The 14,370-nt window shown below is 45.9% G+C and overlaps 1 protein-coding gene across 2 annotated transcripts in view; it reads right to left on the bottom strand.

Moving 5' to 3' along the window:
- Positions 1-14,370, bottom strand: part of TGFB2 (transforming growth factor beta 2) — an 82,989-nt gene that overhangs the window by 62,878 nt on the left and 5,741 nt on the right. The window contains exon 2 of one of the 2 annotated variants that reach the window (XM_079900093.1): positions 3,487-3,570. The exons of the other annotated variant lie outside the window; for it this stretch is intronic. Within the exon in view, the coding sequence (XP_079756219.1) occupies positions 3,487-3,570 (84 nt within the window). The remainder of the gene's footprint in view (positions 1-3,486; positions 3,571-14,370) is intronic. 2 annotated transcript variants of the gene reach the window in all.

The raw sequence follows: 14,370 nt of genomic DNA, 5'->3' as shown, positions 1-14,370 counted from the left end.
AATATCTGGGTCAGATTTTCACCTGCTCGAATACCTCTGGTTGAAAAAAAAAAAAAACACTATTTGGAAAGAGAAAACTGCAGTTACTTGTGGCTGAGTTTGGCTGAGAAAGTAGAGTTTACATTCCATTGTTGGCGGGATCCTTACCCCATGGAATGTCTCAGAGCAGGATTCAGGCCACGAAGAGGTCAGCAGTGCTTTGACCAAACACTACCTCAGCGAATTAAACATTATACATTGACTAAGACATTATAAATTAGGCATCACTTACACATTATACATTAGTTTCGAAACTCCCCTTCCCAATCCACACTTGAACGGAGGCATTCACTCCCGTACATAACATCCCAACTAGGCATCCACCCGCCGTGTCATCACTTGTTTGCACGTGCAGGGCCTCCTCTGTGGTGAATGGTGAGCAGGGGTTGTGCGTGAGAAGTGTAATTAACCACAGATCTACCTTGCTATCTATATGCATTGGGGGACATGGAGAGCACAGGGTGAAAACCCAGCCACGCTGTGGATTCAGGGTCTCACACTTGCAGGACCAGCTGATCAAACAGAGGCCCCACTGGATCTGCATCCTTCAAGCTGAAGGACTTCGAGTAAACAGACCAGCAGAATGAGAGCATCCTCCCCTTAGTGAGGCCTGACTCACCTGTGCTGCCTCTTAAAGGTACAGACTCCTCAGCCCCACCCACCCCAGCGATTCTGACTCCGCAGGCCTGAGATAGGTCAGGGAATCTGCTTTCGATGACCCCTCGGGACATACAAACGCAGGCCACACTTTGAGAAGCCCATCTTTAAATCCGAACCAAGCTAACAAAAAGCATCGCGCTCAGTACATCCTTGAAGAACGAAGCTGCATTTCCCTTCGTGACTTCTAACCCATTTCTTCATAGAGAGACTGTCGCGGCCGCTTATCTTCTGGGTTCTTCTATCTCAGGAGAAAAACCTTCAGGCAGGCTCACCTCATCCTCACCTACATTTTTGGGGAGAGTGAACTTAAAGGGAGAAAAATTACGCAGCAGCCACATGGGCTGTGAGGGGCAAGGACTCTTTCTTCCTCCAGGCGATTTGATGTGAAGCTGAGGAAGCATCAGCGCTGCCAGTCCAAGCGTGGGTGTCAGGACACATAGTGATAACTACACCCAGGTCAGAGACCGAGGGAGGAAAGCCAGAGGCGCCACCGGCCCCCCGCCCTCCCTGCGGCCACTCCCAACCTCTCCTTGGAATGGAGAGGTGGTTCACACAAGGTGACAGGGATGGCCCTCGAGCCGCTTGGCACGAGCCAGGCTCCACTTAATGAGTGTTCAGAATCACAGTCAGCACGGAGAAATTCACCCTGACCCTGGACGCCTGCCCCTTGGCATCCGCTCACTTACATTTTTACTCAATTACTATTTCTAAGAACAGAGACAAAAAAAAAAAAAAAAATGCAGAGCCCCACTGCTCAGCAGTCTTGAATGGAAGGTCTGGAAGGGTCCGCAGGGTTTCCTCCCAGGAGGGAAGCTGGATGGGGAGGGAGAGGCTCCCACCTTAGGGAATCTGTGCGTCTCTCTCCCCCATCCTGGCCACACCCTCCGAGACACTCCTGATTTTCCCAGACTCAGGAGGGGCAGGGTAGGTTTCTAGTGTTTTTTCACCAAAGAAATAGGGAAGCTTGTGGGGCGATTAAATGACCGAAAATAACCCCGAGGGAGAAGGCGTGTCTGAGACCAAGTACTAGGGGAGGCCTCTCCACTTGTTTCCTATGGGAAAAAAACATGAAATGGGAATGAATCCAAAGTGGTAGGTAAGAGAATTATAAAATGAATGGGATGGGATTCCAAAGGGAAAGCAAAAAGAAGGGCAAAAAAATAAAAAATAAAAGAAGTTTGGGGTCCATGTGGTGGAGGGCACCAGGGCCAGACCTGAATTCAGATTTGGGCTCTGCCCCTTTTGCTAGGTGATGACCAAGGACAAGGTATTCACCTCTCCAAGACACAGTTTCCGGTGGGGAAAAATGGGGAGGTCGCACTCGCCCTCCCCACCCAGGATGACGTGCCTTAAATACCAGGGACTTAGGGGGTAGTCAACAAATGTTTTCCTTCTCTCATCCCTTTCCCTTGTCTTTTCCAAAAAGCTGGTGAGACCAAAAAAAGAAAAAAAAAATCAGACAATTAACTCCTTGGTTTAGACAGTGAAATAAAATACACATTTAGAGATGGAAAACCAAACATAATCTGCCTCAAAAAAGGGGAACTTTAAAAGCACGGGTCAAGCCATTCACTCTTCCTATTCACATGGCAGCTTCTAGCCACTCTGAGGCCTTCTGTACTAAAATAAATGTATATTCTCAATAGAATCAGTTTTTGTTTTTCTTTCTTTTTTTTTTTTTTTAGGAAAGCCCAGCTTAGGCCACTGTAAATAAACTATTTCATTTCTTGATTCCTAAGAAGCAAGGTTAGGCATGGTAAAGTTCACGGTAGGATAACCCAGTGAGTCAGACATCTACTGGGGTAATAAAAACATTTCTCTTGTCCTTATTTGGGACCTCCACCTGCATTTAGAATCAATATAATTTATAATTCACGCTTCTTCGGGGCCTCAAAAGTGCAGTGGGAACCAACGCCAGGGTGGCAAGTCCATTTCCTCCCTTCCTGAATGGATCAGGGTACCACCTGGGCCAGAGTTCTTGAGTGTCAGGACCATCTAAGACCTGTTCTGTGCTGTGGTCTCATGGCCCAGCATACAATAAAAGATGGCACTCAGTCAAAGCTGGCTAAATGTATTAATGTCCCAAATCAGAAAGGGGTGAGACCTCCGGCTTCGGTGGCCCCCAAGCTAACACGTGGCCCTAGCTCGGAGGAGTCTGCACTTGTTCTGAGGGTCAGGGCGAAGTGGCAAGCTCCCAGGTTCAGTCAACTGAAGCCTTGACCACGACCACCACATTCTCTCGTGCAACCCATTAATGGCAACATCAAGGTCACAATGATCAGCACATGTTTCCCACAGGCCTCCCTCTAGAACTTCAAAGGAGAGAAAATCTCCTTCCTCCCTTTCAGTTCAGTACCGGAAACATTAATTGAGCCATTGCTATGTGCCAGAAACAAGAACATAGATTCAAATAAGGTACCCAAAAAGGACCCTTGACATTCTGGCCATACCGTTCAACCCTCCAGAGAGTATCCTCCCAGGGGGTCAAGAGATCAATCTGTCAAATCCCTCGTTCACCCCTGGATCACACACATCTCACAGACTCACGATCCATTCTTCCCCATACGGCAATCAAGTCATCATATCACTTCAAAGCATTCATGAGTCTTTCTCATAGAAACGCTGACTACAAAATTGGGGGCACCTGTGTGACTGTCCAGCTACAAGGCTGCACTTCAGAATTCTATTTTGCTTCTGACACGTTCCCCCCAGGAGACAACACACACTAAAGATGGGCCGGCTATCACTACGTCAAACGAGGTATAGAAAGCAGACGAGTGTACTCACCAAGGTACCCACAGAGCACCTGGGGCTGTCTGTAGCACAAGCTGCCCACTGAGCCAGAGGGTGTTGTAACAACTGGGCAGACAGCTAGGAGTTTTAAAAAGCACAGTCATTAGCTATTTGACTGAGGAGAAGCCTTGTACAGAGCTATACAAAGATTCAACGCAGAAGAGGGACTCAATGGACGCACTTATCATTCCCCCAGAAATAGAAGGTCCCCCCTACTCGGGGCCAGGGGACTAGGCCGGAGGGATCTTTGGGGGATTGTGGATTCTCGCCCCAGATCTTTTGGCATCCCTTAACCAGCAGTCAGGTTCCTGAATTCAGCGTTCCCTTTAACACATTCTAGTGCTAAAATAGCAATGTACAATTTATATACGGAAATGGTAAAATAAATACCTTGACTTACATTAAAGATGACTAAGAAAGGCCTTGACCTCTTTGACAAAAGACAGACTCCCTATTAAGAGTAAAACTCTGATTTTCATTTGGTTGGCCTCGATTTCAGTTTTCTTAAAACCACCTGTCATCATTTCTAACCCGCACATGAAAACTCCTTCTCCAGTGAACAAAAATCCGAGTGTATATTGCTTTGGGGCTGCGTAGCTGCCGTTTAAAAATCTAGGGCTCCTTGGAATGCATTAAAATATCTTCCGTGATAGTTTTGACATCCTGAAATTCTGAACTTTGCTGTTTTAAAAGTAAAGGTGGCAACTAGTTCTTGTATATTGCCCATCATATTCTTATAAATGAAAATACACCCAAAAATACCTCCAGCTAAAAACATTGCTGAGTGTTCAAAGGCTATCCTATCTGTGATAGAGTCAATAATAAATATCAGATGTTTGCATGAGAAGAGGTAGGTGGACACCCTGCTCTGTCATTAGTTTCCTGGGAATCTCTGGACAAGTGCCTTGAGGCACCCAAGCCTCTGCTGCTATAAAATGAAACTGACATCATGCTACCCCTGAGGGTTTTTGAAAGACTGAAAGGAGATATTTAAAAGAAACTGAGAAATAAAAGGTGCTCAAGGGATGTAATAATATTAGTTATCTAACTTATTTGATAGATTAACCCCCACGGCCTTCTAGGTCTGCGTGAATATACCTCTTTCCCAGCTCCTTACACCAAGTTAAAATCCAAGCACCTTCCATTCACCTAGGGCATGTCTTCTAGAAGTAGCATGGCCACTATTTATACCTGACTTGAAAACTTCTTTGGACAAAAGACAAAGGCTTTGTGGATTCCCTCCCACCCCATATGCACCCCACCCCCCCTTTTTTTGTGTGCCAGATTTGTACTTTTATCTCTCAATTTTAAAACAGATAAGGAAGACTTTTTCCATGGCCTGTAACTTACCATCTCCAACATTCAGCCCACTAACAAGATCCCAGGGGCCTACATTCACACTTGTGTGGATTCCACCTTCCAGTCAAAACCCTCTTTAATTGAGATGTGGCATCTGCATGGCCTGAATGGCCTGGAAGACGAAGGCCCAACACCCAGGTCTTGGTAACACGCTGCTATCATGTTGCCACCATATGCTGTTACCAGCTGACATCTGCTCACACATGTTCTCACCAATAAGTAACCATGTTGTTTATTTTTAGAGCCCTCTCCACAGCCTCACAGAGAGAAAATTCCCTCACATCACCCGTCAGCAAAGACAGGAAGCTACAGACTGGGTATAAACTGTTTGTCACAAGATCAGCAAGGCACACAACGTCTTCTCATTCAGATTTGACCTCTAAAAAGAGATGCTGAAAGTTATCTTCAATAAAAATCTCAAGGAACGGAACCAGAGACAGGCAGGGTACGCAAGGCATCGCTTGCTCAGCAATGCTTTCTCTTCAGACTAGGGCCCTGTGCGTTTCTTGGGGGGATTTCACTCCTTTTCCTGGGAAACAGCACCTTCTTCAGGCCAGTGGGTGTTGTGGTGCCAAACAGGGATGCTTCTATTACCGGAATCCGGATCCCTGAAATCGCCCCAGGTCACCAGGGTCAAACGAAGTCTGTGGGGAAACGAGGCAAGCTAACTGCCATGATTTGTCCTTTCCAACTTGCAGTCCTCAGGTATGCACCTTTGGTTTACTCTCTCTCCGCCATCAAGCTACAGTATTAAAATGCTTTCTTTCCTCCCCTTCCTTGTTTGTTTTGTTGGTTGGTTTGTTTTTAAGCAGGGCCAAAGGACAGGCTGCTCTGGTGCTGATACAGTGCCTCTGAAGTTAAGCCCATGAACTGGATGGAGAGATAAATGATGCGAATAGGGATGATTTAGGCCAAAGGAAGTAACTGCTAGTTTTCGTAAAAATCAACTTTCAACATCTATGTGTTGGAAGTGGCACTGCGGTATGCCTAAACTTTTGCAGATCAGTAAGGTTTGGCGTCCATGTGAAATGCTTTTTAAAAGATGAAACCCTATGAAAAATCTGAGACGTGAATAGTCCTAGAGAAATAAAAATTTTTAGAATTACCTGGGCCCTCAGTCATGAATAATGGGGTACTCGTATGGCTCACATAAGTCATAAGAGAAAAAAAGTCCTGGAATTAAAATTTTGCATGGGTCATTTACAAAATAACTAAGAAACAATGAAGCTAACTATAAAAGTGTTGGGACTCATTTTTGCCTGTGATGACACAGCTAAGAAATAAAGCAACAAAACCCAAAGACACAGTGTTTCCAGAGTGAGTTTCTGAACTACCTGCTTGGGAATCACCTGGCCTTCCTGTCAAGAGGCAGTTATCTGGAGCTCACCTTAAAACTACAGGATAATAATCGTGGGAATTCCCTGGCGGTCCAGTGGTTAGGACTCCGTGCTCTCACCGCCGAGGGCCAGGGTTCAATCCCTGGTCGGGGAACTAAGATCCCGCAGCGCAGCGCGGCCAAGAAAAACAAAACAAACAAACAAAAACTACTGAATAATAATCCGGATGGAGGGTAGCAGGCAAAGGTTTGGGAGTCCGCACATAGCACTCCAGGTGATTCTTGTGCTTGGTAAAATTCCAGAAGCACTGGTATAGGCCTTTGTGACTCAGAGGTTAGAAAGGCCTTTTACAAAAAGCTCGTCTGACCTCACAACAACCCAACCAGGTGGATCACAGAGAAACCGTTCTCTCCTAAGAGTTGCCTGTTCTGAGTAACGGTTTTATGTAGTGTGAATGTAGTGTGAAAGCGCCTCTCAGTCAGAGAGAAAGCCTTTTTTTTTTTTTTTTTTTTTTTTTTTGCGGTACGCGGGCCTATCACTGTTGTGGCCTCTCCCGTTGCGGAGCACAGGCTCCGGACGCGCAGGCTCAGCGACCATGGCTCACGGGCCCAGCTGCTCCGCGGCATGTGGGATCTTCCCGGACCGGGGCACGAACCCGTGTCCCCTGCGTCGGCAGGCGGACTCTCAACCACTGCGCCACCAGGGAAGCCCAGAAAGCCATTCTTAACGCAATGATAGCTTAAGCAGAATTAAATGTCATTAAAAATGCTGCAGTGAACTCCCCATCAAATTAGTCCTGCCCCTCAACCCCTCCCCAGCCCTCCACCCAAACACCCTCCACGCAAACACCATCTCTCTGATAACAGCAACTCCGGAAGTGGGTACTGTCATTTCCTCCCAGCTCTGGATGACAGTGAGTTTTTACTCCACTTAGAGAATTCCCAGCAAATGTTACTGAGAAAGGGCAAACCGTTGATCCCCAGTGTCTAATGACTCGGGGTCAGCTTGGCTCAAGACCCTCTTTCTAGAATCCTGATACAATTGCCAAAGAATGAATGAAATTAGACATGACCTTATACACATAGTTTCATTATTGATGGTGATGTTTTCTGACAGTGGAATTCTTCTGAAATATTCCTCTCTACAAGACAAACCAGCACCTGCCACCTAATTCCATGGAGGAGAAAAGCAAAATTTGAGTAGGTGAAAGAGCGTTCGCTCAGGAGTGGGTTGGTTCACAGATGTGACCAGTGAAATCTACTAACACACTTAACAACCTAAGGCTTGACACTGCGGGGAGGTACGAATGAATGACTAAGTTACTATTCAGATCAAAATGACTATATAATAGACATATCTCAGGGTGAGGACTGCTGCCTTAGAACCTGACGTGACAGCCATAATTCTCCTTTGGTTCTGCCCAGCTACTTCCGGGTAACAGCTCCTACCTCTGTTTCTCTCTCCTTAACTTCCAGAGCCCCAGATGCTAAGGTGTGAACTTGGATGTAGAAACACTTCCCCAACCGAAAACCCTGACAGACCTCCAAGTGGGCAGTTCCTTTACCAAATCATCCATCTTCTACAAAGAAATGTCCTCAGTCTGTGATTTTCCTTTTTTTTTCTCCTTCTAAAGTCGAACCAGAATAAGTCATCTACCTTTCCCCCGCCCCACCGCCAGCCCCCATTCTGGCCTTTCTCAGCCAGCAACTGAGTTATATGAGTTTATTATAAAGCAAGAAGAAACAGCTTCAATGGCATGGTCATTAAGTTGTCAAAGCAAAGTGAAAATGAGATTAGGTCAATGGATAGGGAAATAAATGACCCTATAAGAATGAACCCCCCCAGTGGAAGGAATGACAAAGTGACTGTGTATTCTCTAGAGAGAATAATCCCTGATGAATTTGGTCTAAGAAGTGTTCAATTCCCAATACAGAAATGACTCCAAAACTTAAAAATTAAATTTCCCAGAAAATTCCCATTTATGGGCAATAATATATTTTAGCGCTCTTAGAACACATTAAAAAATATGGTCTTCTCTTTTAGAGAGTGCTTCCCCTGAGATCTGCAAAGACCAGTGGACTTCTGATCGTTTCAATGTCTTTCTCAAAACCAAACTGTGCATTCTCGTTCACAAGCTGAAGTAACAAATAAGGATTCTTACAACAGCCTGAAGTTATGAATGAGCAGTTATTTGTGAACTAGCTTGTCAAGACAGATGTGGTATTTGTCAGTGTGGTGTGGGTTAGATAGCAAAAGCCAAATGAACGGAGCGCCAAGGTCAAAGTCACAACATTTTTCTTTTTCTTCCTTGAGACTGGAAAGATGCTACAGCACTTCCTGAAACAAACATCTCCAAAAAAGCAGCCTTACTCTCCAACAGCTGCCCCATGACTCTCCTTTCAGAAACACCACGTCTCTCCCTCAGGAACGTCCTGCTTCCTAATTACTGACATGGAGGCCACGAGGAAGGCCCGAAGGGAAAGTGACAGTTTCTCTGTGGACAGAGATGTGTGCAACGTGCCAGTGTGAGCGCAAACAGCTGCCTGGGGACGTTGGAAATGCATTTGAACTATTTTCAGAAGGTCTGGGCTTTGTAACATCCAGAAAGCATTTTCCATTTGCTTTAAGTTCCTCAAGTTGTTGTGATTAAAGGAACATCTAAGCCCCACATTTTTGACTTATCAGGCAGAACCAAATCCAAGGGCTCATTTTTGAGAATGAAGGGATGGGGGCTGGTCCACACAGAAGAGCTTTCTGGGCACCAACAGGCTTTCCCTCCTTGTAACAGATGCTAAATCCAGTAAACTCGATTCCTCTTGCACGGCAACGTCCTCTCATACCAACGGAGTGGTTTTACTCGGTCGCCCCAGGAAAGCCAGGATGCTACCGCACGCAGAGATCATTCTGCTCTGTTAACAGCTACCCTGGGCGTAGTACGGCCTCTCCTCTCTGACATCACCTCCTAAGTTTTCATTTCCTCCTCAAACCCTTTGTGGTGACTCCTCCACTACCCTCTCCCCTTCCTCCCATCCATCCTCCTCTGGGAGACTTCTACCCCCAATGGCATTTTGCTGCTAAAGTCTGCTTTTAAATGAGTCGCCTGACAGCGAAGAAACTGCTGTGGCTGGTGCCTGGTCACGGAGATACAGGGAGGTCCAAACGTCCTGGCTTCCTTCTTAACAGAGCCTCTCCCCAGGGGAGCGGGTGAGACAGGGGGCCTGGGAGGAGGGGCCGCGCCAGCCCAGAGGCACATTGCCCACAAGTCCCTTCTGCATGTTAGCCTTTTCTGAGCAATACCCTCCCCCTATCCTTTGTTGGATTTCAACCTTTAAGGCCCAGAAAGATAAAGAGGTGAGTGCTATGTGACTCATACGTGTACTCAGAGAGATCCGTTAAAAATAACTTTAAACATTTTTTTCCTAGAAATGTAAAGCCCCTTTGAAACAACTGGTAACATCTTGAGATGTCAAAAAAAAAAAAAATCAAAACTGGATATTAATGCGCTGAGCGTGCACAGTAAGACACTCCAGCTGGGAGGAATCCATGATGTGGACCTCCTGCTTCTGGTGCCAGAGGTGGCGATTACCAGTCGCAGGCTCTTAAAGTTTACTAAATAGAAACGTTTTCCGAGGGCAGATATCATGTTCCCACTTAATTTTATTTTCGATGTGCTTCTAGGACACAGCACTCTGCTACATGCACATGGACCGCTATTCTCCCAATCCACAAATATTTATGCAACTTCACTGATTTTACATATTTTTCATATTTTCATACCTTTAAAATCCTGATGCCCTCTTAGAATCAATGGCACGTTACAATTACTGGGCAATGATATTTCTTTTTAAGTGGCATATAAAATAATGGTGCACTGTAAAATCAATAGCGTTTGAGATTCAGTGAATGATAGCTGCCGTGTAAAGCACGCCTATTAGGTACCAGAAGCAGCTGCGCTTGGCCTTTCTTTGCATGTCATCATCCATCCTCTACAACCCTAGGGGGCAGATATCAGCTTCTTCATCGTGACAAGTGAACAAACTGAGATCAGCTTAAGTGCAGGGGCTTCGGCCTGGTCACCAAGCCAGTGATGGCAGAGGTAGGATATGAATTCAGCAGGAAGCCACTTAAATGTCAACGAGGCCGATTTAATAACTTGCACGGAGACAGCCAAGCTGCTAACCCGAACAAGACCACATTTTAACAACTGCCATTGGCCTGGAGTAGGACTTCCTGTCTTTGATGCTCCCTCTTCCCTTTCAGCCTCTGAGATTCCTCTGGTGCGATTCCCTTTTATTTATTCTCTTTCTTTCACTTCTTGGGGCTGCCTGGCTCTCAGGTCTGTGCTCACCGTACAACACCATCCTGCCTTCCTCAATAAATTAATTTTCTGCGAGAGACAAGACGAATCACCTACCAATCAAATTTATAAAAATGTTGTGAAGAAAATGATTGCAGTTCAAGATCAAGACCAGGAGACTTGAGAAATCACAATTTTTGTATCAACCGAGTGCAGAGATAAAAGTGGAAGAATGTGGTAGAGGCAAGAAGAGAGACCCAGGGTGGTAGGAAAGGCTTCAGAAGCATACTTCCTTCTGGAGGGAAAGAATGCAGAGCTTCTATGAATGTAATTCCTGCCAGGTGAGGAGAGTCACCACCCTTTCATGGAGGGACTGTATCGTTTTGCAAGAGGGCAGGAAAAGTCATGCTCTCCATTTCCTGGTCTCTATCTGGGGCCTCTATTACTTGTGGTACCTAAAAGTCTGACTTCCGGTACGACGTCGCTGATAGAAATAGTTATAGCCATGTCCTCATACGTCACAGGGAAAATACCAGTTTGGACCGTATAGGGTCACTTTTGAGTGTGAAATAAGTGCATGCGTGTAAAATATTTAAAACTATGCTCGGCACGCAGTATGTACCCAATGAGGGTTAGCTTTCATCATCATCATTATCGCCATCATTTTCATTTTTATCTGCAAAACTGGAAACAGAAAATGAATGGTTCTGAGAAGCCTGTGTGGCCTTCAGCACAGGGACAAGATCCATCAGGAACATTGGCCCCAGTAACGGAGGTGAGTAGATTTCTGTCTCTCCGTATCTCCCGGTCCAATGCTTCGAACTCTTTTTTTTTTTGCGGTACGCGGGCCTCTCACGGTTGTGGCCTCTCCCGTTGCGGAGCACAGGCTCCGGATGCGCAGGCTCAGCGGCCATGGCTCACGGGCCCAGCCGCTCCGCGGCATGTGGGATCTTCCCAGACCGGGGCACGAACCCACGTCCCCTGCATCGGCAGGCGGACTCCCAACCACTGCGCCACCAGGGAAACCCCAATGCTTTGGACTCTTGATCCTTCTTCTGGTAACTCAATCTTATTCTCTAAAGGGAAACGCTCATTCCTTTATTAAGCATTGATTGAGCAACAACAACGTGCTGTAAGAACATAGGTAAGTCAGAGTGGGTTCCTGTTCTGAGGCAGTTTACAAACCGATGAAGAAGACAGGTCAGGACACAGCTAGATTTTACCTACAGCAAAAGAAAAGAGGCTGAGATAGAGATGAATATCAGTATTGTGAGAGTGCACAGGAAGAGCTACTTAAATGGGACAAAGAACTTCGATGAAGGTCTCATTAGGAGATGGTACTAACTAAACCTTGAAGGGTATTTAAAGGTGTTAAAAGATGGATCTCTAAGTGGAAGAAATGACATAAACAAAGGGCTGGAGGCACAGAAATAAAGGGCCCATTTGGGTAAAGGAAAAGAGGGTGATCTGGCTGGAGTGTAGTTTTCTTGGGGGGATTTAGTTGGGGGGCTGCTGAGCAAGGAGGAGGGGCCTGACTCTGAAAGGTCTTGGATATTATCTAAGACATCTGAGATCTTACCTACGAAGCCTAGATCCTCAAGGCCTCCCTATACGAGGATTAGATAGTGCTGGGCATGCTGGATTACCAGCCCTGCCGGTCTCTGTTCCCAGCCCCTTAGGTGGCAAAGGTCACCTAAGGACCAATCCGAGGGAGCCAGGGAAACAGATCTACTGAGTGGAACTTACTAGGAAATGAATGAGTTGTTGGTCCCGAGACATCCCAGGCTGGTGGGAGTGGTCCCCAGGGCATCACTTTTAATCATATTGGAATATCTCTAACATATCTCCTTTTAATATCTCATAATCAATGGCACGTTATAGTCAATTGTCAGTGATATTTCTTTCTCTGTGGCACATAAAATAACAGTGTACCTTTAAATCAATGGTGTCTGAGAATCAATGGTTAATAGCTGGCATGCAAAGAGGGTCTACTAAGCGCCAGAAGCAGAGCTCAGGGGGTCTTTACACAGGTCACGGTCAGTCCTTTGCAACCCGAGGAAGCCAGCATCTTCTTCATCTTTACAAGTGAAGAAATGGAGCCATGGTTGAATGAAGTTCACCACCCTACACACAGATATTCCAGAAGAGAGAAGAACAAGAAGGCAATTTAGAGCCTGTGGGGAAGTGGTCAAGGGGGAGTGCAGATGCAGAGTCAAGGCCACCAAGCCAATCCGGAAGCAAGGTGCTGGTCACAGTGCAGTGTAGTTCTAACCTATCAGAGGTTAGAAAAGAAACAAAACCAACGACAGCCACCAAAACCCACTTGTGACTGCAGCGTGAGGCGAATTTCTCACAAACACAGGATGGAAACAAGCTTTTCCGCCTAAACAAACCCATCAGAGAATCCCTAGTATGTGATTAAATTGAAACTACCTGGAGAACACTGAATTCCTAGGTTAAAAAGTATCTTTGTTGAAAAAATATTAAAAACCCAAAGCACACCATATGGTTTCAAAATGACAATGGAAACGTTTGTTTATCTCGGGCCAGAGGCACATTTCATCAAGCTGTTCAGAATCTGCAAAGTGGATCCACCCTTCGGCAGTCGGGCTGCCTAAGGAGAGCGAGCACATCTGGCAAATCCACATCCTCTCTCCAGGATCCCTGAGGACCGGAAATGCTATATCAGGAGAGCTGACAGGGCTGTTTGCAGAGCTCTTGCCTGCAGGTTCTTTGCTCCCGGATCACCTTAATACTGAACCTGTAAAGGGCTGGGGGTGGCGGCGGGGAGGGAGGAGTCCCCCCAGAATCCCACCTCGGTGGTCAGCTTGTACGTCTCTCCCAGGGCCAGGCTCTTCCACTCTATTTTCCCTAAACTTCTAAAAATGCAGCTTGAAGTGTGTTGTAATCTCTGGGCAAAGGCCTAGAAGTCAGTGACCTCCTTTGTTCTAACCCAGATTTGATATGGGATCAACAGTGAGTCATTAGCCCTTTTCTCACATCTCAGTTTCCTCTAGGAAACAGGATCTGTCATTCTTTCATATCTTTTTATATGAAAGATGCTGTGACTGGAGTTACATCAGCATCTCTTCACCAGGGAGAAGGCATCGTTCAAAAAGTGCAGCTCCTTGAGTAGACCCCAGGGGTCGCTGTGGAGACACAGAAGGCTCCCGGAGCCTCTGCCAGGTCAGCTGGTCCCCATCTACCCCTCCAGCTTCACAAAGCCCAGCCTCCATCCAGTGGGGACTCCTCAGGAGAGGAGACCGGCCTCCCTTGGCAACAAAGACGGCCCAACTACTTCAGTTATAACCAGTATATCTCTTTGAGGAGTTTTGCTAGACTTTGAAAAGTAAAAGAAAGAAAAGAGAGAAAATCCTGGAAGAGAACGGAGCCTAAAGTTAAACGCGACCACAATTAAGCACTAGAGTTAGTACAAGCAATGATGCAATACAAGTAGGGGAATTAAAGTTGGGTCTGCTGTGTATTAATAACTCAATCATTGGGGAAGTCTAGGGAAGGGGTTCAAGTCTGTCTCTCTCTCTGTGTCCCTCTTTCTGACATATCCACAGAGAATCTGAAAAATAAAATCCCTATCACTTTGCTGTATACCTGAAACTAACACAATATTGTAAATCAACGATAGTTCAATTTAAGAAACAGAAAAAAAATCCCTGAACATCAAGCAAAAATAGTACTATGTTCCAGCAACTGCTAATATTTTCTTTCATCGGGCAATTGGCTGACAGTTCAGCAATGTGTACACAGAAAGATATATCCATGAATAGAATGTTACGTTGCGTCCCCCCCACCCCACAAACCATAGTGCTATTGGTATGCTTCCTATCTTCCTCAATTTCACTTGGAAAATTACAGGGGAAATAGAAA

The sequence above is a fragment of the Stenella coeruleoalba genome, assembly GCF_951394435.1.
Source record: "Stenella coeruleoalba genome assembly, chromosome: 1".
In the NCBI taxonomy this organism is placed as follows: Eukaryota; Metazoa; Chordata; class Mammalia; order Artiodactyla; family Delphinidae; genus Stenella; species Stenella coeruleoalba.
The sequence above is the reverse complement of the archived record's forward strand: the minus strand, read 5'-3'. Positions and strand labels throughout refer to the sequence as shown.